At 42.7% G+C, this 26,898-nt stretch overlaps 1 protein-coding gene across 2 annotated transcripts in view; it reads left to right on the top strand.

The window, feature by feature from the left end:
- ARHGEF26 (Rho guanine nucleotide exchange factor 26) overlaps positions 1 to 26,375 on the top strand; it is a 150,008-nt gene extending 123,633 nt beyond the window's left edge. Inside the window, exons 12-15 of one of the 2 annotated variants that reach the window (XM_059920083.1) lie at positions 1,501 to 1,710; positions 16,043 to 16,110; positions 17,415 to 17,519; positions 24,155 to 26,375. In XM_059920083.1, the coding sequence (XP_059776066.1) occupies positions 1,501 to 1,710; positions 16,043 to 16,110; positions 17,415 to 17,519; positions 24,155 to 24,297 (526 nt within the window). In that variant the 3' untranslated portion in view covers positions 24,298 to 26,375. The remainder of the gene's footprint in view (positions 1 to 1,500; positions 1,711 to 16,042; positions 16,111 to 17,414; positions 17,520 to 24,154) is intronic. The other variant, XM_059920084.1, reaches the window with a different exon arrangement.
- The last annotated feature ends 523 nt before the right edge of the window (positions 26,376 to 26,898 follow it).

Below are 26,898 nucleotides of genomic sequence, written 5' to 3'. Positions count from 1 at the left end.
AAGCATGAATGAGAGGACACAAAGTGTTTAAGGATGGAGGGAAAGGTGGTGGAGTGAGTGGGTTGTAGGAATGGTGGGTTAAAATTGTTGAGGTTGAGGATTAGAAGAGGTGAGTCAAAGGGATTGGCGGGGCTGGTTAGACAGGGGTGTTTGACGTTGGGATTGCAGAGAGGTTGCAGTTGGTGGTAGTGACAAGGTTGATTGTTGAAGGGGAAGTCAAGGAACTGAGAGGCGGGGGTAATGCAAGGATTGCCACATGGAAATTCAAGGAAGTAGTGTTGGAGAGTGACAGTAAGCCAGCAACTAAACGCACGAGTGAGGATGAGGCATGATCCAGGGGCCTGGAGATGACTGTGATGATGAGACAGAGACTGATGGCATGAGCATCAAAGCTGGGGACCTTCTGGGAGGAGGAAGCGATCATTGTCTAGGAGTAATGAGACTCAAGCAGACAGAGAGCCTTCAGAGCAGGCTGTGCTCTCTAGAAGAGCCAAGTGTCTGTTAAGGCAAGAAGGTAAAGGGAGAGTTCAGAGAAGGGGCAGAGGATTTAGAAGATTTTGCTGGATTCCCTAAATGAGGTGCATTTCCAGAGGGTGCAGTGGAATGCTTCAGCCGATGGGCTTAGGGAGGTGAGGCCCGATTAGGCATGTTCACAGCACTGTGCAGGTGAGAGTACCTTCAGGGGAATGAAGAATACCAGGCGGTCTTGGGCATAAGCAGGGATAGAGGGCGTGGCGGGATCAGTCCTGGTGGTTTCTGAACAGGTGGTGAGGCCATGCATGTTGGAGGGAAGGATGGGTTGGGCGTCTTGCCAGAAGCAAGCAGACCTCTGGGGCTGTTCTTCCCTCCTGTGCCTGGTGGTTTGGAGGCTGCGAGTGCAGCTTTGCTACCCAGAGTGTGAGTAGGTTTGGGACGACCTCTATCCTGCGGATGGGGGGTAAGGCTGGGGAAGTATAGCTGTTCAAGCCTTACCATGATGCGTGCCTGTCTCGCTTGTTGCACGAAAATGCCAGGAAAATGTAAAATAAAACCTAGAGGGTTTAATAATTGGTTTTTTTAAAATTTTTATTGGACTATAGTTGATTTACAATGTTGTGTTAGTTTCAGATGTACAGCAAAGGGAATCAGTTATACATGTACATATATCCACTCTTTTTTTAGATTCTTTTCTCATATAGGCCATTACAGAAAATTGAGTAGAGTTCCCTGTGCTACACAGTAGGTGCTAATAATTGTTTTTAATATTGCTTTTATATGTAAGATACAATTTAGTATACTACAGAAAAAATAGTAATTAACAGGTTTAATTTTGGAGGGTTATATTGACACGTAATCAGTAGATTTAATTCAGAGTCCAATTCCTATTTCAAAATAAATCATTCTCTCCCTGTCCTCCTTCCCTCCCCTGCCGCCTTCCCCCAAAATGTGATTTGAACACCGATAACGTCCCAGTCTCATCCACTGAATTACTGGTAGATTCTTTTTCCCTCTTCCTTACAGTGAAGAAAGTTACAATGTCAATGATTATTCCTTAAGAGATCAGCTACTGGTGGAGTCTTGTGACAGCGAAGAGCTTAATTCTCCTCCAGGGAAGAACAGTTCCGCAGTGCTTTATTCAAGACAGAACTCGGCTAGTCACCTCTTTACGCTGACGGTCCTTAGTAACCACGTGAACGAGAAAGTGGAGATGCTGCTGGGAGCTGAGACTCAGTAAGTATGTGCGAGGAGAGGGTTTCAGAATATCTGCTGTCGGTCTTCCCCACCTGATTACCCTTGGTCCGCAGACTCCCTAAAAACAGTAAACTCTACCTACTATTTATTTTTGTATTGATTACCTGTTATGCACCAAGCATAGGTCTGGGTGCTTTATACAGATGCTCGCGTCTTCTCACTGTGATCTTCTCAGTGTCCTGAGAGATGGATATTGTTATTTTCATCCCCATGACTCCTGATGGAGGTGTTGTGCTTTTAGGTGGTGTGCTTTTATATTTACAGAGTGTTTTAAAAATCATTTTATTTTAATCATTGATAAAATTATGACCCAGGAGCCCTAGGAATATGACCTCTAACTGGTAGTTTGATCCTAGGCCCTGAGTTTTCTTAGCTACTGAAATTGAAGTCATTTTGTATCACCTGCCTTCGACCAGGCAGCAGAAAGACCAGTGATTTCTGTCAAAAGAGATACTCAGTTTGGGGAAATACGTTTGTTGCAGGAAGGGGAACCCCTTCCAGGGCCTGAGAAAATGGGCTCTTGTCTAACACTTGGAAATGAATTGTCCGAGGAGACACACGTACTGACAAAGCAAAAGACTTTATTGGGAAGGGGTGCCTGGGCGGAGAACAGCAGGGTAAGGGAACCCAGGAGGACTGCTCGGCCATGCGGCTCTCGGTCTCAGGTTTTATGGTAATAGGGTTAGTTTCTGGGTTGTCTCTGACCAATCATCTTGCTTGTGCCCATATTGGATCTGACTCAGGGTCCTCCCTGGTGGTTCTTGCATCTCTCAGCCAAGACGGATTCTAGCATGACGGTTTCTGGGAGGTTGGCCCACATTATAGGCTGGCATCTCCTCCCTCCTTTCGGCCCCTCCCGAATTCTCCTGGTTAGTTTTCCACGGCAGCACCATGTCCTTATTAGGACCTCCTGTTGTGAGACAACTCATGCAAGTGGTTATCGTCGTGCCTGGCCAAGGTGGGCGGTTTCGATCAACGGTTCCCGAACCTGTTGACAATCCCACTTTCCCATCCAGAGTTTATGCAGAGACAGAAGCCATCGTGTTTGTGCCTGCAGTTTCACCAGCAGTTAGTAGGGAGTCCATCCTCACACAGGATGAAGGGAAGGGGGCTTAATTGTCAAGTCCACCCGTGCTGCTACTGAACCAAACTTGGGTCTGCTTGCCCGTGCACAGTAAAGCCAACCTGCTGACACCAGGTTGTGGTGAAGGAAAGTGCAGTGTTTATTGTAAAGGCACCAATACAAGGATGGGTGACTCGCACTCTAAAAATCCCCGAAGGAAAGGCCACGTGAGGGAGGGTGGTCCCAGGGTATGTGATCAGCTCGTGCACTTTTCTCTGATTGGCTGGTGTTGAGGTAACAGGATGGTTGACATTATGAATCCTTAGGTGCCAGTCGGTCTGGGGGCTCATGGTCATCAAGTAGTTAAGTTCTTCCATTTGGCGGTGGTTTTAGCATCTGTAAAACAACTCAGGAAATGTGCATCAGATACTGTTACCTAGGTGCTTCAGAGGGGAGCAAAAACAGAGGGTTTTGGCGGGGTCGGGTGGTGTCTGTCTTGGGAAGGCCCTGTAGGGTCCTGTTTGGTTACATTGCGATTTTGTCCATGTAGAGATAGCTGACCAATTTGTTTGGAAACTGGAAACCTCCCCTTAGAACAATCATCATAGGCAGGTATTATGTTGGGTCAGAGGGTGGAACAGTGGAGGGAAAGGAGAAGTTCCCTAATTCTTGGTCCTCTGGGGTTCCTACGCCGTCTCCCACTTGGCTCCTACGTGGTGTGATTCAAATGCGTCAGCAGCTCTTGAGTAACAACCCTAAGGCTGTAACAGAATCTTAGCGAAAGCCAACCCGAAGAGATCCTCTCCACTTTCTAAGAGTATTTTAACAGGGTCCCTGGATTGTTAGAGAGATATAAGAAAAGAAAAAGAAGGAAAAAAGCCATCCACATAAAAAAACGATAAATGCTCATTTCATGTTTTTGGCACTAGAAGTAACTTTTCCAAGGGTGAAGAAAACCGAGAGGGGCAGGGTGATAGAAAGCTATTTGAGATTTAAAAACAGCCGAAAGAGAGTATTCCAAATGCGCTCAAGAGCTAACAGAGGGAATGAATAAGAAAAGGAGCGGCATCCTCTGTGTTTGTTTATAAAACAAAGAAATACCTCTTCCTAAGGTCCCAGAATTCTTCCAGGAAGCTGCTGGAAAGCCCTGCCGCATTCCAAGGATGCTCCTCTGTGTTTTCCCCTCTGGGGAGGGCACCTCCGGTGGGTGCAGTGCTTGCTGGTCTGTGCAGGTGACCAACAGGAGACACACCCAAGACCAGGGCTGAGGAAGGCATTTCTTTGACTCTAAAGATGGTTAAACCCCTTGGCCTGTGAAGACAGACCTAGACCTCTTCTGTTTGGGGAAGCCTCTCTTAAAAAAAAGAGAATTTAGTAAGTCTGAGCTTTGGATCTTAAAGGACTTTAAGGATGAAAAAGTCTTAAACACTTTGGAGATTACTGCTTGTTATAAAGAATTCTCAGAAATGAAGATTTTATTTTGTCTTTTTTAGTAAGGGAGAAAGTGTTGTTGGTTTCGCTTTACGTTTTCGTTTTCTCTGTGTTTATAAGGATTGTTTGCTCTTTATCAGCAGAGCTTTTCCTGACTGTCTCATTCACAATTTATGTAATCTCTACTGCTGGTTTCTGAGATTATTCCAAGACAGTAGGCAGTAAACCGGAGTGTCCAGTTTTTACACCAAGGCTAGATCCTTTCCTGGGATGTCCTCCACCGTCTTGCCTTTTGATCTTGCCATGGACTGAATGGGTGTTCATTTCCTCAATGAGAAATGTTCTCAGAATATCTAGTTATGTCACCCGTAAACCCGTGGGTATGACTCATATCTGTAGTTCTTTCATTAATAGCAAAAGAACATTCCAGAAGGGGCAGAGGGGCGGCTGTCTCCTTGGGTACGGAAGAAGTGACTCCCTCACTCCCCTCCCCCCCCCCCAACTCAATTACAGTTAAAGTAAATAACTGGACAAATACTTTTAAACCTACAAGGCATAAAGTATCATTGGTGCTGAAAGAAAGTATATGACAACCAGGATGCACTTTCCTTAAAACAAAACACAACAAAACCAAAAAAACCCAATCAGCGTTTAAAAGTCTAACGAGTCGTTACATGCTGTATTTGGAAATGTGCAGGCCAGCTCTGGGTTACCTGGTTTTGAGCAATCAGAGTTCAGGCCTATGCAGAATGTTTTCTTTGCTTCTGAGATTTGCCAAATGCATAGGTATGTTTTTTTAACGTTTCTCTCTTTTATGTTATACATGGTTAAAGTGGTCCATTAGCAAGCTAGTTGAGAAGGTTTTCACCACCACCCAGGCCTTGAGTAATTGCAGAATTTCCGACCAGTCGATTACATTCTTTGGCTACTTATTCTTTGGTTTGAAAAAGAATAGGGTTTGTACCTAAATATTTACCTTCTTTGAAAAACTGTTCCATAGTAGAGGCACCTGGGACTATACGGAATGTAAAATCAACCGAAGGAAGGGTGCAGCTGTTTGGCACAAGGACGGTTCAGCTATTATAAGGCAGTGAAGTTGTGGAAGAACAGATCAATAGCTTTGATTACATAAAGAATGCAGAAAAACTCACCAAAAGGAGATGGGGCAAACGCTTAGTGAGCATCTGGGATGTGCCAGGCACAGGGCCAGCTAGAGAGCATGAAGGGAGCCTTGGGTGTTTCTAGAGAAGGATGGTGCTTCAGAGCTGAAGCATGTAAGTAAGATGACTGTACATCTTGGTTTCTTTGGGATCAGCGTTATGTCTGTTGTTCTGGCAAAATTAAGAATAGCACCCTCTTTGACTTTCCAAAGTGTCTTTAGACGATAAAATATGTTGTGACCCTAATTATAGGTCTGTAGTCCAACTCCCTCAGTTTTCTCCCAGATGTAAGATGAGACTCAAAAAGGTGAAGTGATTTGCCTAAAGTCACGCAGGAGGTGAGTTACTGCCAACATGGGGCTAGACCTTGACCTTCCTGAATCTGATGTTCTTTCTAATAACAAATTTTAAGCTTCTTACTGCGAAGCTGCCATCTCGGAGACTATTCCACCCCCATCTTGCTGCTCAACTTGGCCTTGTTCTGGCTCTGGAACGGAAACTCCAGGAAGCTAGTTGCTATTAAATGTGAAATAGTACTAAAATGTGACTTTTTTAGTTCATAGACTTAAAATGAAAAAGTTTGTGGTAAATTTAAGGCATCATATGGTTTGAAATATTTTATAATAAAATGCTGAATAGATGTTGCATCCCTCAAATTATCTTCCATTTAAAAACTTCCTTTCTTGTTCCTTTGCCTATGTTTTTCCTACTTCCTGGAATGCCCTTCTCAGAACTCCTCGAATTACCAAGTATCTTACTTCTCAGGGCTCAGGCCCAGTGCCAAGTCTTTCCTCTACAAGGAAGCCCCCTCAGCGCTGCTCCTGGTGATCTTGTCCCCGAGAATTCCAGGTGCTTGCTGTGTGTGCCCCTCTTGTTAGTTCATTTTTCTCCTCCTGTTTTCTGTCTTGCCCACCCTCTGCTGTACTACTGCTGGCCCCCAACCCACCCCTAAGTCTCTCCTTCCCTTTACAGCTGCACTTCTCAAGAGAGCAGCTTTCATTTCTCCCTGTTTACTCAGTGAACTTTTATGGTGCACCTGCATCCTTTCAGGCGCTATTCTAAGTGCTGGGATGTAGCGGTGAACAGTGCAGAGACCAGATCCCTGCCCTCTGGGGGCTTCCGTTCCACTGAAGAACCTATGCCTGTGTGCCTCCTGCCCTCAAGGAGGTGACTTTGGTGGCACTGAACTTTTGCCAGTCTGCCTGGGCAGATGGCCTACAGTGAACTGGGATGGTGGGAAAGCATTTCTTCATGCAATTTTAAAAATAAATAAGTGCGGGCTTCCCTGGTGGTGCAGTGGTTGAGAATCCACCTGCCAATGCAGGAGACACGGGTTCGAGCCCTGGTCTGGGAAGATCCCACATGCCGCGGAGCAACTGGGCCCGTGAGCCACAACTACTGAGCCTGCGCGTCTGGAGCCTCTGCTCCCAACAAGAGAGGCTGCGATAGTGAGAGGCCCGCGCACCGCGATGAAGAGTGGCCCCCGCTTGCCGCAACTAGAGAAAGCCCTTGCACAGAAACAAAGACCCAACACAGCCTAAATTAACTAACTAACTAACTAACTAACTAACTAACAGTAAAGCCAGGAATGTATTCCGGAGTGTTAAGGGCTGGGATGGGGATCTGTCCTCTAAATTAGATGGCAGAGGAGGACTTCTCCAGGTGACATTTGGGACTGAGCCCTGAGTGCCTGGAAAGAATCCATCCATGGGAAAATGCAGGGCCAGAACGGTCCAGGCAGAGGGCACAGCAAGTGCCAGACTCCTAGGGAAACAAGTTCGAGGCCATCAGACTTGGCTTGAACGTAGTGAAATTGGCTAGATCAGAATAAGCCAGGGAGAGAGTGGGTGGTTGAGAGGCTGGTGGAGCCCAGAGCGTTTTAGAGCAGAGTTATTCCAGTGTGGTCTGTGGGCTGCCAGGCCTCAAACCGCTACTGGCCCGGCTTGAGGGAAGCAGTCAAAAACTTATAGCAGTTTGACATTTCTGCAGCATCAAAGCATGTGATTATTTTATCAGTAACTCATTTTTATTGTATTTGAGAACACCTGGTCCACAATGAATTGGAGCAGAGGGGGTCGTTGGGGGTGGTGAAGACCAGTTCTTCATCCCAGATATTTTGAGAAGCAGTGGTTTAGAGCCTCCTAGGCTGGAATGCGGAGTTCCATGGAAGACTGGTGTGGACACAGGAGTTTCAGTGGGGAGAGCAGTTAGGGTCCTGTTGCATTAGTCCAGGGGAGTCTTTTAATGATTTTTTAAAACTTATTTATTTTTGGCTGCAATGGGTCTTCCTTGCAGTGCGTGGGCTTCTCATTGCAGTGGCTTCTCTTGTTGCAGAGCATGGGGCTCTAGAGTGCAGGCTCTGTAGTTGTGGTGCACGGGCTCAGTAGTTGTGGCTCACGGGCTCAGTAGTTGTGGCTCGCGGTCTCTAGAGCGCAGGCTCAGTAGTTGTGGCGCACGGGCTTAATTGCTCCGCGGCATGTGGGATCTTCCCAGACCAGGGCTCGAACCTGTGTCCCCTGCATTGGCAGGTGGATTCTCAACCACTGCGCCACCAGGGAAGTCCCAGTCCAGGGGAGTCTTGATGTTGGGATGGAGTGTGGTCTGTGCGAGGAGATGGAAACCTAACATTGTGGAGGTGGAGACAACAGGACCAGCTGAAGGACAGGATGAGTTGGGGTGGCTGTGAGTGAAAGAGAGGAATCGATGATGCTTTGGGTTTTTGGCTTGAGCAGCTGACGCCCTATATTGAGTTACTCCTTGACCGTCTTCAGTATGGCGTCTTCCTCTGCCACCCAGTTGAGGGCGCTCCATCCGAAGATGAGCAGTGGCTTCCTAGGTACCACACCCAGCAGTCCAGTCTTCCGCTTTCTTTACCTCTAATATCATTTAATTTTGTTAGCTGCCCAGCCCTCTGACACTAACCCCCTTTTTGAGATGTTCTCAAGCTGTTGTCTGTGTGCTCTTAGTTTTTCTCCCACATGTAACCTTGCCTCTTCACTTCCCCTTCAGAAATGCAGCCTGTCTGGAACCAGTCATCACCAGCACGCTCTGCTTTCCCTGACACACACATTTCTGTAAATGGTACCCTTGACACCATTTCAAGGTACCCAGTCTGGAGGTTTGGTGTCGTTTCTGATGCTTCTAGATCTGAACAGATCCATCCCGGACTGGTTCTTCCTGTATGAAATGCTGTTGCATCGTCCCACATGTTTCCATCCCACTACCTCCTTCCCAGGGCAACCCATACATCCTTTATCTTTTGAACCACCCTCAAAGCCTCCTAACCATTCTTCTCTCCAATCAGTTTTTCACGGTTTTATTACTAATCCCCACACTCAGCTCCAGTTTTGTCCTTTTCTCACTTTGTATGTAGCAGGTTCCCAATAAATATTTTTTGGAATTGCCCTACAATTAATAAAATTTGCTTTTCTATATCCAAGGCAAGGTAGACTAGTAGCAGCATGTAGAGAAATACTGCTCCTCTATCAGTCTCTATTCACTGGGGTTTTTGTTTGTTTGTTTGTTTTGTGCTGCTAGAGCAAGTTTTATCTAAATTCCACTTGTTTTTCAACATTTGCTGTCAAGGATGTGGTTAAACTTTTTTTTTTAGCATGTACCTCTAAGCCATACTGTGTTGTATCTGTTTGCTTGTTAAAAGATCTTAAGTCACTGCATTATTAATGAGACCAGTGGTTGGTGGAAAATACAGAAGCTTACCCTTGATAAAAGGACAAGGGAGGAATGTTTTACTAATGTCACTTTTTCCTCTGGGCCTTGCAAGAGGAATGTTCAAGGCCAAGAGCCCCCTTTGTCTGCCTTCATTAAAATGAAGCCCAGACAGCTGCAGCTGGCACAGAGCAACACTGTGGCAAGTGGCGTCCTTGGCTTCCTGCGTCCATAATGGAATTTGGATGGCATTTGCGTCCAGCCTGTGCAGAGATGAGACATAAGGACACGTTCAGTAATGAACGAAAACTTTCTTCACCCGTTCTATTTAGCTATGAGATATAATCACCTTAAGCTGTAAGCAAAGGCCCTTCTCAAAGTTTCTGTCTCACAAATTGAACCAGACGCCTAATAGTCCTCTCAGACACTCTGACAACCCATTCCTGGGCCCTCCTGATAAAGGGGCATTGTTTGCGGGCAGTCTTTTGCTCTCTTCCTGCTTCTGTTAATGATTTAATTAACAGGAAGTAAATAGGATGGGATAAAATTGTAAATAGTATGGGATAAAATTGTAAATAGTACATCTGACATACTCTTCATCCTTTAAGAAAAATCCACATATAGAGATCACAATTTGTATGGAAAAAAAATGTATTTATTACAGATTGTAGTATTTTTTTCTTCATTGAATCTGGAATCTATGTCCAATAATCTTTTACATTTGTACAGTGCCTGTCAAGATACTTAAATCTTTGGTGATTCCTCATCACTGACCTCCAGTAAAACAGGAGAGCAGGTGATGGTGTAGGTCTTTTTGGTAGTTGACCCGCTTAAGGTTAACTTCAGGATTCTGGACCAGACTAGATCTCATGAGCTGTTTGATATGATAAACAAGAAACAGTTGATTTAACTATATAACACGTCATGGAATCTAAATTTCTAGAACTCTTAGTGGGCTAGGGGAACTACTTTGCTTTGGTTAGATTTTTTAAATTAGTAAGTTGAGCTGGTGTCCAGCTTTATAAGGCTTTGTTGCACAGCGTTCATGAGGACGATTTTTGCCCTGTGGGTTTTCTTTAATGGATCAGCTTATTGATCTCATCTCATTGAATTGAATGTGTGAGAGAATGAACAAAAACAGCCATCTCCATGATCCTATTCCTTAGGAAGACTTTTTTCCCAAAGGCCATGGGTATAGGAGTTTCACAAGGAACCACAGGTAAAGTTGTAGGCTGTGAAAAGGAGCACAAAAGGTATACATCTGGTCAAATGCCATTTTCAAAGGGATAAAAGGAAGGTTAAACAGCAGCTGAGGTCTCTTCACTTCTATTGAAAATCCAGGGAGACCCCCCTCCAGTGGTGAAGCCCTTTGTGGGCGTTTGTTCCATTCCGTCTCATTCACAGTCCTACCTCTGTTTCACACCCTGCTTCCTACTTTCTTAGTTTGGATCTGTGTTTTCTAGCAGATGCCTGGTATTCAATGCGAAGTCCAGCTTGGCTGTATCTTCAACCTTTGTGCAATTAAGTTTAAACCAGCGGTGCTTAATTAATCATATGAGGGACAGGACAAGATACTGTGACAGCTGACTCCTGAGTGGGGAGCTGTAGGTGCATCATTTCATGCCGTGCATAAGAAAGGACTGCGCTTCCAGATGTTTATGTGGAAAGGGTCTCTTCTCGACTCTCAGACGGGTTTTATTTAGAGGGCGCCATCCCAGCACGTCGCACAGTGTGTTGGATTCTGTGTGCGTCTGTCTTTTGCTATCTGCTCCCTCATTGAAGGAAGGCTGTGGAGAGCAAGAGGCCCCATTTTACTCACTTGGCAGCCCCAGCCTGGCACAGGGCTCCTGCAAAGGCAGGGACTTGGTGAATGTTGTTTGAAGGAAGGAGGGGTGAGGAGCGCCTTAGAAGTTGATCTGCCCCGGGTCCCCATTAGCGGCATTGCTGATTCTGGCACTTTGGGCAAAGGGAAATCTCAGTAAGCTGGGTGTGGCATGGATTGTGAATTCGTGTTGATTGTCTCACCTCGTCCCTGGAGAAAATAGCTGTGTGTGTGTGAGCCTTGGACTTGATATCTAAATTTAATAATGGGTATGTCTAGGCCCGGGGTGTTCTTGTTCTTAGAGTTCCATTTTATGTGGAGTGAGTCTCGTCCCTGCTTTAGAGATGCAGTGCTTTCCGCCTCGTGATGGGAGGGGGCTCCTTGGCATGGCTCTTGGAAGCCCTGGGTAATGTCGTGCGGTTTTGATGGCATCTCAGAGGGGGTGGGACTGATTCAATTGAGGCCATTTCAAGAAGCGGCTCCTTTCAGCGAGGCAATAAGGACTGTCTTGCTCTGCCCTCTGGAGCCCCTGGGAGGGGCCGCCATGTCGAAGGGATGCCATTAGCATCCAGGCAGCATGCTGCAGGAGTGACAGATTTCACCTGGACTTCTAGAAACTGGCTGCAGGCTGAGGCTGCTGCTAAAAGCAGCCACTCAAATGCCCGAGACGGTCCACGGCTGGGAGATCTGACTTGAAGGACTGCAGACAGCAGTTAGGGCCATGTGAAGATGTCATGGTAAGCCAAAGATGAGTCGGACATGTCTGGGTATGGTGTGTGGAGACGCAAATGGGTCGTTTTAGGTTACTTTTGGCGAACTGCTCTTCCATCCTTAAGATATTGTTCAGCTTTCAATTGCCTTTGTACTTTGGAAATTCTAGTTGAGCCTGAATTTTAAAAATCTTACCCAACAAAGAGATATCAAAGATTTAAGTGTTTGCTTGGGATTATCTGAAAGGAGGTTGTGCTTTACTTGTTCCTTATAAAACCACCCTGAAGCCTTTTGTTCTGTATTAGAGAGAGACAAAGGTTCTAAAAGCAAGACGGTGTCATCAGTTTTTACATAAACTGTGCATATTACTACTTGACTCACCAGCTCGACCAGGGCCCAGCCTCCTTTTCTTCTTTTCAGTAAGTCTTTCAGCAGACTGCAGTTTCCACCCTTCCTGCCCTCCCTCGTTATTTTGTGAGCACCTGCTAGGGAGTACCACCTCTTTGATCCCCGGCCGCCTGGCTTATATTCTGACTCTACCACTTAGCAGTTTTACTGTGAGCAGGCACTTAACAGTTCAGACTTCAGCTTTGTCCTCTGAAAAAAATTGGGAATAATAACGGTAATATTTGCAAGATGGTTGTAAAGATTAGACTAGATGGTACTTGCCAAATACAAAAAAGCACAGTACCTGGCATATATGTGATCCCCTATGCTATTTAGAACAAGATCCAATTACTGTCCTTGGGGAGTTTATGGCCCAGTCAGAGAAACAGACAAGCCCATAAAAGATCGGGGGTCAATGAGTAGTAGTGATTTATCTGAGGTCAGGGTTTACAGAGCTCCTGTTATGTGCAGGCAGTTGTGGAGATAAGGTGCCTGGCTTCAGGAGGCCTACAGCTGCCGGGCAGTGTGACAGAGCTGTGCAGAGGGGGGCATGGGAACAGGATTATCAAGAATGGAATGGGGATGGGAGTGTGGGTTCACGCATCAGAGGCGGCCACCTGGAGGAGGTGAGGCTTGTGTTTTCAATACTGAGTAGATGTGTTGAATAAAAGAAGCCAGATACCAAAGTGGACAACATTACAGGATTCCATTTTCATAAAGTTCAAGATTGGCAAAACTTGTCTATGTGATGGAAATCAGAACAGCAGTTACCTTTGCAGGTTATTGATTGGAAAGGGACAAAAAAGGAACCTCCTGGCACGTCTGTGTCTTGATCTGTGGGCATGTGTACACGGTTGTACCTAAGTAAACACAGATCTATATACACTGAAGATTAGTGCAGTGTTTTATTTTATGTGTGTGTTCTTCAATAAAGCAATCAAATAGTGATGATGAGTGGACACAGCTCGGTAAAAATGGGGAAGGTCGTACTTGAGAGTGAGAAGAACAGATAGGAAAGGTGTGGAACAGCATGTCGAGTTCCAGACTGTAAGAAGTCTGCTCTGTCTGGATGGAAGGATGGATACACGTCGGGGAGTGAAGATAGAGTGATGGTGAGAAGCATCTTTTAGGTGCAGGCCGTTGTGGGAGAAAAAAGAATTTTTTTTCTCCAAGTTTTTTTGTTTAAAGTACCAGGCATAAAGGCATCCCCTTTTCTTTTCTTTTTTTTTTTTTTTTTTTACTTTTAAAAAAATTTTAGTTGATTTACAATGTAGTGCCAATCTCTGCTGTATAACAGAGTGACTCAGTTTTACACGTTTCCATTCTTTTATTACTATTCTTTTCCATTATGGTTTATCCCAGGAGATTGGATATAGTTCCCTGTGCTATACAGTAGGACCTGTTGTTTGTCCATTCCAAATATAATAGTTTGCATCTACCAACCCCAAATTCCCAATCCATCTCTCCCTTTTCCCCCTCCCTCTGGCAACCACAAGTCTGATCTCTATATCTGTGAGTCTGTTTGTTTTAGAGATAGGTTCATTTGTGCCATATTTTAGATTCCACATATAAGTGATATCATATGGTATTTTGTTTTTCTCTTTCTGACTTACTTCTCTTAGTATGATAATCTCTAGGTCCATCCATGTTGCTGCAAATAGCATTATTTCATTCTTTTTTATGGCTAATATTCCATTGTATATATGTACCACATCCTCTTTATCTATTCATCTGTCTGTCGATGGATATTTAGGTTGCTTTCGTGTCTTGGCTATTGTAAATAGTGCTGCAATGAACATTGGGGTGCATGTATCTTTTAGAATTTGAGTTTTGTCCGGGTATATGCTCAGGAGTGGGATTGCTGGATCGTATGGTAGTTCAATTTTTAGTTTTCTGAGAAACCTCCATACTGTTCTCCATAGTGGCTGCACCAATTTATATTCCCACCAACAGTGTAGGAGGGTTCCCTTTTCTCCACACCCTCTCCAGCATTTATTTGTAGACTTTTTAAATGATGGCCATTCTGATCAGGGTGAGGTGACCTCACTGTAGTTTTGATTTGCATTTCTCTAATAATTAGTGATGTTGAGTATCTTTTCATGTGCTTTTTGGCCATCTGTATGTCTTCTTTGGAGAAATGTCTATTTAGATCTGCCCATTTTTTGATTGGGTTGTTTCTTTTTTGATATTGAGTTGCATGAGCTGTTTGTATATTTATTTTGGAGATTAAGCCCTTGTTAGTTGCATCATTTGCAAATATTTTCTCCCATTCCATAGGTTGTCTTTTCGTTTTTGTTTTTTTTTAAATTCTCACTTTGTGTCTTTTTTTTTTAAATTATTAGCACCTTTAATTATTATTTATTTATTTATTTATTTTTTTGGCTGTGTTGGGTCTTTGTTTCCGCGCGAGGTCTTCCTCCAGTTGCGGCAAGCGGGGGCCACTCTTCATCGCGGTGCGCGGGCCTCTCACTATCGCGGCCTCTCTCGTTGCGGAGCACAGGCTCCAGACGCGCAGGCTCAGTAGTTGTGGCTCACGGGCCCAGCTGCTCCGCGGCATGTGGGATCTTCCCAGACCCGGGCTCGAACCCGTGCCCCCTGCATTGGCAGGCAGATTCTCAACCACTGCACCACCAGGGAAGCCCTCGTTTTTTGTTTTTTTCTGGTCTCCTTTGCTGTGCAAAAGCTTATAAGTTTGATTAGGTCCCTTTTTTTTTTTTTAATTCTTATTTCTATAAGGCATCCCTTCTTTTTTTTTTTTTTTTTTTTTAAATGATCACTTTTCTTTTTTTTTAAAATTTATTTATTTATTTATTTATTTTTGACTGTGTTTGTTGGGTCTTCGTTTCTGTGCGAGGGCCCTCTCTAGTTGCGGCAAGCGGGGGCCACTCTTCATCGCGGTGCGCGGGCCTTTCACCGTCGCGGCCTCTCTTGTTGCGGGGCACAGGCTCTAGACGCGCAGGCTCAGCAGTTGTGGCTCACGGGCCCAGCTCCTCCGCGGCACGTGGGATCCTCCCAGACCAGGGCTCGAACCCGTGTCTCCTGCACTGGCAGGCAGACTCTCAACCACTGCGCCACCAGGGAAGCCCAGGCATCCCTTCTTAAGAAGGTAGAGCGGCATAGTAGCAACTGACCTTCGTTTGGGTCGCTCACCTCCGAACTTCTGTGCAGTCTTCTCATCCCTTAAACAGGCTTTTGGGAAGCTTACAGGAAATAATGGATGTCAAGTGCTGTATCTGCCATGTGAATGCTTCTTAAAAGGTTTTCAAGTGTGTATGTGTGTGTGGTTTATTTAATCACAGTGCTAATACTTGACTTTCCAAATCAAAAACCTGGTTACTATATTATGGAGTAATGCTTGCTCATCTGAAACTTTTGATCCTTTAGTTAAGTAATTATTCTGTTTCATGTAATTGTAGCTTAATATTGTTTAAAAGCTTTTGGTTGTTTTTTTACCTTAAAAAATTTTTTTTCCCTGTAATCATTGAATTATTTTAAGCATTTGAGAACAAAGAATTTCTATTTCACTAAGGCTCATATTTGGCAACATTTGTTGTATGAGGAACAGAACAACTTTAATTTAATGTCAGGTTTCTCATTTATTTGGAAATGGGTTGAGTGTGGGGGAAGGAGATGAGGGGAGGGAGTGGCGAGAGACTGATTTACTAGCATTTTTAAAAATGAAATTTACTTTTTTGAAATGTTAAACATCAGATTGTGAGCGTACGAAATATCTTTTTGTGATTATAATGTATTAGTGTAATCAGATATTTGTTAAATGTTAAAATGTTATATGAGAGATTCCACTTAATAACAAGCTAAATTCATTCAGAATCTTTTGACAATGACTCATTTGAGGCCTATTTGAGATTTCCCAGATGATCATTTTTATTTTTATTTTATTAATTGTTTTCATTTTTAAATAACTCTTACCCTGGCTTTGAAGGCCGGCCACTTACCTCTCTAGAGAATGTCTGCCCTGTTTTCGGGGAATGCCTTTGCATTCCAGAACATACTTCATTCTGTGTCTAAGCCCCACTGAATCTCTCAACCGGATCTGCCCTCTGTGTTTAGGAGCGAGCGAGCCCGCTGGATAACTGCCCTGGGACACAGCAGCGGGAAGCAGCCTCCGGACCGAACCTGTAAGTACCTGGAGGGCCGTCTGCTCTGGAACGTGGAGGGCTCTGCCCCCTGCTGGTCACTGGGTTATTAGTGGTTAACCTCCACAGTACCGGCTTTGTAAGTTTTCTCCAAGATTTCCTTCCTGCCGCCCCACCTCACCTCTGGATGCTCCCTGCTTTGGAAGTCAAGGGGACTGAATTCAAAGTGCAGTTCTTTGCTGTGTAAACATGGCAGATCACTGCATAGCCTTTCTGAGCCTCTTAAATCATCTGCAAGTTAGGTGCATTATTATATACAACATGGGGTTATGATAGTGAGGATTAAGTTAAATTTACATTGAAAGCCCTGCTTATACTGTAAAGCTCTTAAATTTCTAACTGTTGTTTATGGGCAATAGTAGCATGTTTAAACCTTCTCCATACTGACAGTGTGAATCTAAGCTGAAATGGATTTTTAACCTTAAGGTAAATTACTTTACCCTTCCTTTTGACTTTTTTTAATTAAATATTAAAAAATATATTTTATTCTTCTAGGGAACTAGGAACTGGTACAGTAAAGATTAGTGTCATATGCTAAGCATCTTGTTATGCTGCTCTGGATGATTCTAGCTGGAAGGTCAAATTCAAAGAATTAGGGCAGCAAAGGTGGATATTCTGGAGCACTCAAAAATCATAGTTTTAAGCTTAGAGTCAGAGCTAAAGTGACTGGTTTGAAAGTTCTCTGGAATCAAGTTTCATATTAAAAAAACAGAGTAAAAACCCAGGCCAGCCAGTAGCAAGTCACTGAAGTAAAAATTGATTTGTTATGATTGAGAATTTGAGGGAAACTAAAATGTTTTCCAACTAACTTTTGCTTGGAGCTCCTTTTAGTTCTAAACTTCTCTGGCAGCTTTTATGTGCTGTGCTGTTGGGTGGGCTGGGGGAGCACCGTGGATGAGAGCCAGGAGAACTGGATAGATTTTGGATTTCATCCTCATGGCCTTGGCACATACCTAATCTATCTTGACTCAGTTTCCCCAATGCACAGTGACTGTTTTCTGCTCTTATTGTGTGATGTATCTAATGACTTCTTATCAAGGCTATTTTTGAGGGGATTCATGTATCGTAAAAGGCCTCTCTCGATTCTGAGCTTCTAAAATTCTAAAGCTCTTAGCCAAGTAAGAGAATTCCTGGGAAAGATTTTCTGCTTTTTAGGAGTCTACCTTGTTTCTATCTGTGCTGGCTCTGATTGCACAGAAAGACTAAGTGAATGCAGATTATTGATTTGTACCTGTTTTGTTTTTCCACTGCTACCGGAAGTTCATTATGTCCCCTTTCGCCCTCAGCACTGACCCAAGTGGAAATCATTAGATCATTTACTGCCAAGCAACCAGATGAACTCTCCCTGCAGGTGGCGGACGTGGTCCTCATTTATCAGTGTGTCAGCGATGGTGAGTGGGAGTGTTCTGATGGGGGCGCTGGTTGTCTGGTGTTCAGGGTCTCATTTTGTCGTCAGTGCTCACATTCCCCATCCCTTTGGTTTCCTCATATGCGCCTGCCTCTCCTTTATCTGCACTTTATTGCTTCTCAATGTTTTTTAATAGGATGCGGTCACATGGTTGTTATTCAAAAGGAACATGAAATGTTTTCCTTCCTTCCCAGTCCCCCAGTGACCTAGTTCTCATCTCCAGAGGTTCTTCCTTCCTCACTTAGAAAGTAAAAGTCAGTTGGGAGACAAGATGGCAGAGTAGAAGGACTCTAAGCTCACCTCCTCTCACGAGCACACCAAAATCACAGCTAATTGCTGAACAACCATTGATTAAAAAAAAAAAGAAGACTGGAACCTACCAAAAAAGATACTCTATGTCCAAAGGCATGAAGAAGAAACTTAATGAGACGGTAGGAGGGGTGCGCTCATGATGTAATCAAATCCCATACCCCCCTAAGTGGGCGACCCACAAACTGGAGAACAATTATATCACAGGAGTTTTCCCACAGAAGTGAGACTTCTGAGCCCCATGTCAGGCTCCCCAGCCTGGAGGTCTGGCATATAGGAGGAGGAGCCCCCAGAGCATCTGACTTTGAAAGCCAGTGGGGCTTGAGTGCAGGAGCCCCACAGGAATGGGGGAAACAGAGACTTTACTCTTGGGAGGGCTCACACAAGGTCTTGTGTGCACCAGGACCCACGGCAAAAGCAGGTCTGGCCCAGGCTCCTATGAAGTCACTACCTGTGGGTCTTGGAAGGGCTCCTTGGAAGTGGGGGTTGGCTTTGGCTCGCTGTGGGGACATAGACACTGGTGGCAGGCAGACTGGGCTACATTCAATCACATGAACAATCCTGGATGACATCTTGGCTCATTAGTACCAAGACCTGGCTCCACCCAACAGCCTGTAGGTTCCAGTAGTGGGACACCTCAGGCCAAACGACCAACAGGGCAGGAACACAGCCCCACCCATCAGCAGACAGGCCGCCTAAAGACTTCCTGAACCCACAGGGACCTCTAGACACACCCCATGACATGGCCCTGCCTCCAGAGGGCCAAGACCCAGCTCCCCCCTAGCAGGGGCAGACACCAGAAGCAAGAAAGGTACAATCCAGCAGCCTGCAGAACCAAGTACACAAATGCAGATCAGAACTTACCCTGAGACCAGTTGGTCCCTGGCCCTTGGGTGATGAGAGGGGAGTGTACTGCTGAAACACACAGGACATCCCCTATAGAGGGCCACTTCTCCAGTGTTGAGAAACATAACTAACCTTCCTCATACATAAAAATACAAATAGAAATTTAAACAAAGTGAGATGGCAGAGGAATATGTTCCAGAAGAAACAAGATAAAAGCCCAGAAAAACAACTTACCTGACGTGGAGATAGGCAATCTACCTAAGGATTAATTCCAAGTGATGATCGTAAAGATGATCCAAGAATGTGGGAAAAGAATGGATGCACAGAGCTAGAAGTTACAAGAAGTTTTTAACAAAGAGTTAGAAAAGATAAGAACAACCAAACAGAGTTGAAGAATACGGTAACTGAAATGAAAAGCGCACCTAGAAGGAATCAATAGCAGAATAAATGAGGCAGAAGAATTGATAAGTGAGCTGGATGACAGAGTGGTAGAAATCACTGCCACAGAACAGAATAAAGAATGAAAAGAAATCAAGACAGTTCAAGAGACCTGAGACAACATCAAATGCACCAACATTCACATTATAGGGGTCCCAGAAGAAGAGAGAAAGGTCCTGAGAAGATATTTTAAGAGATCATAGCTGAAAAATTCCCTAATACAAGAAAGGAAACAGTCACTCAAGTCCAGGAAGCAAAGAGTGCCATACAGGATAAACCCAAGGAAGAAGACACCAAGACACACAGTAATCAAATTGACAAAAATGAAAGATACAAGAGAATCCCCATAAGGTTATCAGCTGATTTTTCAGCAGAAACTCTGCAAACCAGAAGGGTGTGGCACGATATATTTAAAGTGATGGAAGGGAAAAACCTACAACCAAGAATACGCTACCCAGCAAGGTTCTCGTTTAGATTTGATGGAGAAGTCAAAAGCTTTACAGACAGGCAAAAGCTAAGAGAATTAGCACCACCAAACCAGCTTTACAACAAATGCTAAAGGAACTGCTCAAGGCAGTAAAGAAAAGGCTACAACTAGAAACAAGAAAATTACAAAATGGGAAAGCTTACTGGTAAAGGCAAACGTACAGTAAAAGTAGGAAATCATCCACACAGAAATATGATATCTAAATCAGTAATCATGAGAGGAGGAGAGTACAAATGCAGGATATTTGGAATGCATTTGAAATTAAAGAGATCAGCAACTTAAAACAGTCATGTATATATATGGACTGCTATATTAAAACCTCATGTTAACCACAAACCAAAAATGTATAATAGATATATACACACAAAAAAGAAAAAGGAATCCAAACACAACACTAAAGATAGTCATCAAATCACAAGAGAACAAAAGAGAAAAGAAGGAAAAAGACCTACAAAAACAAATCCAAAACAATTAACAAAATAGGAATAAGAACACACATATCGTTACCTTAAACATAAATGGATTAAACGCTCCAACCAAAAGACATAGGCTGGCTGAATGGATACAAAAACAAGACCCATATACAGGCTGTCTACAAGAGACCCACTTCAGATCTAGAGACATGTACAGACTGAAAGTGAGGGGATGGAAAAGGGAATTCCATGCAAAAGGATTTCCAAATCAAAAGAAAGCCAGAGTAGCAATACTCATATCAGACAAAATGTACTTTAAAATAAAGACTGTTACAAAAGACAAAAAAGGACACTACATAATGACCAAGGGATCAATCCAAGAAGAAGATAGAACAATTGTAAATAGATATGCACGCAGCATAGGATCACCTCAATATATAAGGCAAATGCTAACAGCTGTAAAGGGAGAAATTGACAGTAACACTATAATAGTGGGGGACTCTAACACCTCACATCAATGGACTGATCATTCAGACAGAAAATCAATACGGAAACACACGCCTTATATGACACTCTAGACCACATCGACTTAATTGATATTTATAGAGCATTCCATCTGAAAGCAGCAGAATACACATTCTTTTCAAGTGCACATGGAACATTCTCCAGGGTAGATCACATGCTGGGCCACAAAGCAAGCTTCAGTAAATTTTAAAAAATTGAAATCATATCAAGCATCTTTTCTGATCACAATGCTATGAGATTAGAAATCAACTACAAGAAAAAAACACCAACATGTGGAGGCTAAACAATATGCTACTAAACAACCAATGGATTTCTGAAGAAATCAGAGGAAATCAAAAAATACCTAAAGACAAATGAAAATGAAAACATGACGATCCAACCCTATGGGATGCAGCAAAAGCAGTTCTAAGAGGAAGGTTTTTAGTGATACAAGCTTACCTCAGGAAACAAGAAAAATCTCAAATAACCTACCTAACCTCACACCTAAAGCAACTAGAGAAAGAACAAACAAAACCCAAAATTAGTAGAAGGAAAGAAATCATAAAGATCAGAGCAGAAATAGAGACTAAGAAAACAATAGAAAAGGTCAATGAAGCTGAACGCTGGTTCTTTGAAAAGATAAACAGAATTGATAAACCTTTAGCCAGACTCATCAAGAAAAAAAGAGAGGGCCCAAATCAATAAAATTAGAAATTAAAAAGAAGTTATAGCTGACACCACAGAAATACAAAGGTCCATAAGAGACTACTACAAGCAACTATATGCAAATAAATTGGATAACCTAGAAGAAATGGACAAATTCTTAGAAAGGTACAATCTCCCAAGACTGGACGAGGAAGAAGTAGAAAACATGCACAGACCAATTACAAGTACTGAAATTGAATCTGTGTTTTAGAAACTCCCAATAAACAAAAGTCCAGGACCAGATGGCATCACAGGTGAATTCTACCAAACATCTAGTGAAGAGTTAACACACCTATCCTTCTGAAACTATTCCAAAAAACTGCAGAGGACAGAACACTTCCAAACTCACTCTGTGAGGCCATGATCATCCTGATACAAACCCTCAGCTAACATCATACTCAATGGTGAAAAGCTGAAAGTATTTCTTCTAAGATCAGGAACAAGGCAAGGATGTCCACTCTCACCACTTTTATTCAACACAGTTTTGGAAGTCCTAGCCACAGCAATCATATGAAAAAGAAATAAAAGGAATCCAAATTGGAAAAGAAGAAGTAAAACTGTCACTGTTTGCAGATGACATGACACTGTAAATGACACTATAAATAGAAAATCCTAAAGATGCTACCAGAAAACTACTAGAGCTCATCAGTGAATTCAGTAAAGTCACAGGATACAAATTAATACACAGAAATCTGTTGCATTTCTATACACTAACAGCAAAAGATCAGAAAGAGAAATTAAGGAAAGAATCCCATTTACCATTGCATCAATAAGAATAAAATGCCTAGGAATAAACCTACCTAAGGAGACAAAATACCTGTACTCTGAAAACTATAAGACGCTGATAAAAGAAACTGAAAATGACACCAACAGATGGAAAGATATACCATGTTCTTGGATTGGAAGAGTCAATGTTGTCAAAATGACTCTACGACCCAAGGCAATCTATAGATTCAATGCAATCTCTATCAAATTACCAATGGCATTTTTCACAGAACTAGAACAAAAAATTTTACAATTTGTGTGGAAACACAAAAGACCATGCATAGCCAAAGAAAAACAGAGCTGGAGAAATCAGGCTCCCTGACTTCAGACTATACTGTAAAGCTACAGTAATCAAAACAGTATGGTACTGGCACAAAAACAGCACATAGATCAATGTAACAGGTTAGAAAGCCCAGAAATAAACCCATGCACCTATGACCACTTAATCTACAACAAAGGAAGCAAGAATACACAAGGGAGAAAAGACAGTCTCTTCAATAAGTGGTGCTGGGAAAACTGGACCGCTACATGCAAAAGAATGAAATTAGAACATTCTCTAACACCACACACAAAAAGAAAGTCAAAATGGATTAAAGACCTAAATGTAAGACCAGATATGATAAAAACTACTAAAGGAAAACATAGGCAGAACACTCTGACATAAATAGTAGCAATATCTTTTTGGACCGCTTTCCTAGAGTAATGGAAATAAGAACAAAAATAAACAAATGGGACCTAATTAAACTTAAAAGTTTTTCCATAGCAAAGGAAACCATAAACAAAATGAAAAGACAACCTATGGAATGGGAGAAGATATTTTTAAATGATGCAACTGACAAGGGATTAATCTCTGAAATATTCAAACAGCTCTTACAGCTCAGTATCAAAAATACAAACAACCCAATCAAAAAATGGGCAGAATATCTAAATAGACATTTCTCCAAAGAAGACATACAGATGGCAAAAAAGCACATGAAAAGATACTCAACATCACTAATTATTAGAGAAATGCAAATCAAAACTACAGTGAGGTCACCTCACCCCAATCAGAATGGCTATCATTAAAAAGTCTACAAATAAATGCTGGAGAGGGTGTGGAGAAAAGGCAACCCTCCTACACTGTTGGTGGGAATATAAATTGGTGCAGCCACTATGGAGAACAAGTATGGAGGTTCCTTAAAAAACTAAAAATAGAGCTACGATACGATCTAGCAACCCCACTCCTGGGCATACATCTGGAGAAAACCATAATTCAAAAAGATACATGCACCCCAATGTTTATGGCAGCACTATTTACAATAGCCAAAGACATGGAAGCAACCTAAATGTCCAGTGACAGATGAATGGATAAAGAAGATGTGGTACATGTATACAATGGAATACTACTCAACCATAAAAATGAATGAAATAATGCCATTTACAGCAACATGGCTGTAGCTCAAGATTATCATACTAAGTGAAGTATAAGCCAGACAGAGAAAGAGAAATATATGATTTCACTTACATGTGGAATCTAAAAAAAGATACAAATGAACTTGTATACAAAACAGAAACAGACCCAAAGACATAGAAAACAAACTTACAGTTACCACAGGGGAAGGGTTGGGGGCAGGAGGGATAAATTAGGAGTTTGGGATTAACATATACACACTACTATATATAAAATAGATAACCAACAAAGACCTACTATATAGCATAGGGAATTATACTCAATATTTTGTAAAAACCTGTAAGGGAAAAGAATCTGGAAAAGATATATATATATAACTGAAACGCTTTGCTGTACACCTGAAACTAACAGAACACTGTAAATCAACTTCAATAAAAATAAAGTAAAAAAATAAAAGTCACGTTCTTCCTACCCAAAACATCATCCCTTTCTGCAACTCAGCCCAAGCTCAATACTCTCCTAGACACCTCACTTCAGGGCCTCCGATCATGTTCTGCCTCTTATCATGATATGCCATTGATTCCCTCTTGAAACCTTCCCCCTGTTCCACCTCTCTCTCTCACCTTGCATCATCTGTGGTACCCAACCTGGGGCAGGATACTGCCTCTGAAATTTGCCCATATCGTCCTCCCTCGGAGCTGAACAGTCAAGATTCATCCAAAATACTTGGTGCCCCATGAGGACTCTGCTCTTCTTTGCAGGCTGGTATGAAGGGGAAAGACTGCGAGATGGAGAAAGGGGCTGGTTTCCTATGGAATGTGCCAAGGAGATAACATGTCAAGCTACAATTGATAAGAATGTGGAGAGAATGGGACGTTTGCTGGGACTGGAGACCAACGTGTAGCCTCTCTGATGGTATTTTGTCACTGGGAGATTTGCACTACATCATGGTGGGCTGGTTGGTTCAAGGCCGGTTTTGATGTTAATTTTAACACAGCCTATTTAATTAAAAGAAAGGAAACACTTGCCTTTAAGCTTGCCAGGTGGTTCTGTTCTCCCAGGAGAACAGCTACTGGATAGTTAGTCCATGAAGCTCAGTTTGTGCACAGCAATCCTTTTGCAAAGCTCCTTAGGTAAACAGAATGCATGAGCAGTCCACTTCAGGGATCAGGCAGCCTCAGCTACTCCTAGTTGTATCATGTTCTGGCATAAGAAATATATATATATGTAAGATGCTGTATCCTGGTTTTCTCTATCCTCACTTAACCAAGGATGTATACTATCCCTCTTTAAACATCTCCTTCGTATGGTTCTTCCAGTATTAGCAAGGTTTTATGTCTTTAAGGAACACCCAGTTTTGTAAATATTGCTCCTGCCTCTTATATTTTAGATCTGATGCTAATGCTTTCTTGATTTCAAAAGGAACTGGTAGAGTTCTAAAGGTGAGCTCAGTTTTTCTAAACCTCTTCCCAGGAAAGGGAAATTGACACTTGAATTTTTTCCTCCTCTTTCCTCATTGGAAGGGAAGTAAGGCGCCTTACTTTAAAGATTTTTTAAAAAAATCCATCTCACCCAACTTTGGTCTTTGGTAAGTATATTCTAATAAAACGTAAGTTACTCTAACAACATAGAATTTAGGTGGTTCATATATGTGAGAAAATCCTGAATATAGGACAGGGGTCGTACTTTTTAAAAATAGACCTACATGAGATGATAAACTGACGTGAGGCTGCTTTGCCTTCAATAATGTAAGGTTTTTGACTGTTCCTACTCCCATTTCCAAAAGGAAATTGGCTGAAACACATTTTAACAATCTCAAGGAAGATAAAATTGGACCTTAAAAGGTATCAAGAAGGCAACATGGTGTACCTAATTGCAACATAACATTTTGACCTTAATGGGAACTCATCTTATTTGCACTAAAGGCCTTGCTTGCTGGATTTGAAGTCTCTCTTAACTGCGGGTGTCTGTAGAACTTTATTTCTTCCACTAGTGCAAGGAGAGAGAAAAGTCATTGTAATAGTACGTTTCATAAAGAGGGAATTGGAGGGTTTGGAAGAGTGAGGGGAGGAGTGATTTTTTTTTACTGGCAGCTACGTTCCCTCTCTACTCCATTCTCTTTCATGGAGGGGTAAAACCTGGCAAAGGGCACATCATTCAAGGACTCAGATCCATGTGTGACATGTCCCCAGCTACTGACTGCCAACCAGTTACTCAGTTGTAACTTTGCAGAAGGCCAGTGCGGGAGGTGTGTGCGCTTAGCCCACATGCTCTGTGTCCTGTCCCTGCAGCAGTGAGCCTGCGGGGGGCACCTGTGGCCGCCTCGCCTGTGGACTGCTCTCCTTTATCAGTGCACACATTTCTGGGTATAAAGACATGCCAGGCCCCGAGCTCCTTGAGTTCTGGGCCAGTCTGTCAATGGAGAATAGCAGTGGACCCAGCAAGCAAGGTCTCGGGTTTGGTAAAACAAGAAATCTATCTCCTCTTTGATGTCACAGAATTTTTGGAGGAGAAGCTAACAAATTAAAATCTAATCTAATGGAATGTTTTCATTTAGGAAGGAAGGTAAATGTGTTGCTTGCAAAGAGACCATGTCGTCTTATTTTTGCTAACACACTGTTGACACTAAAAAGCAACTATACGAATCCTGTGAATTAATTTATCAGTAGAGATGGTGAACAGTTTTGGAAATATGTGCATCTTATAAATCAGAGCCTATTTAGCAAGCAGGTTAATACTGTTATTAGATAAAATGTTGTTTTATGGCAGGTATGAACTCATTCACAATGTTTCAGTTCAACCGTGAATTGTCGTTTTTACATGACACAGTATTGTTTTTCAAACTTAGTAGCTTCTCTGAATTGTACAATGACTTCATTCAGTGACCTGTGGAGGACAAAAATATTCATTTTTGTCCCAATGAATTGAGACTGCTTGTACACATTTGGCAAAATATGTGAGTTTATAAAGATTTTGTATATACTTGTTCTTTCGTGCTGCTGTGATTTAATTTACTGTAGGATGTGTTAAGTACATAGTTTGCTGAATTTTGGGCCAAATCAGAGTTCTACTCAAAAGGTATCTGCAGCTAACATTGAAGGTGTCTAATCTTTCTTTTTTGGGTACGTATGGGCCTTAGCTGCCCTAGAAGGCTGGGGCATTTTTAAGAACTGGGCCATCCTGTTTCCTCTTATAGTTTCCACAAAACTGCATGACTGAACAGCTTATCTCAAATAGTTCATAGCTTCCTAACTGCTGTTGACCCTTGGAGTATATACCTTATCATTCTCATTTTGGCCACTCAGTATCTGAACCTTTGTGCTTGGGACATTTCACCACCTTGTGAATCTTGGCGGAAAACAAAGAATGACTCTGTGTTATTTTCTTTTCCTGAATAAAATTTCCACAAACTTAGTGGCTTAAAACATTCCTGTATGGTCTCACAGTTCTGTAGTCAGAAGTCTAGGATGGCTTGGCTGGGTTCTCTGCTTAAGAGTCTCACAAG

This window comes from Balaenoptera ricei, chromosome 4 (assembly GCF_028023285.1).
Source record: "Balaenoptera ricei isolate mBalRic1 chromosome 4, mBalRic1.hap2, whole genome shotgun sequence".
NCBI lineage: Eukaryota > Metazoa > Chordata > Mammalia > Artiodactyla > Balaenopteridae > Balaenoptera > Balaenoptera ricei.
Note: the sequence above shows the minus strand (reverse complement) of the source record. Positions and strands in the feature narration are given on the sequence as shown.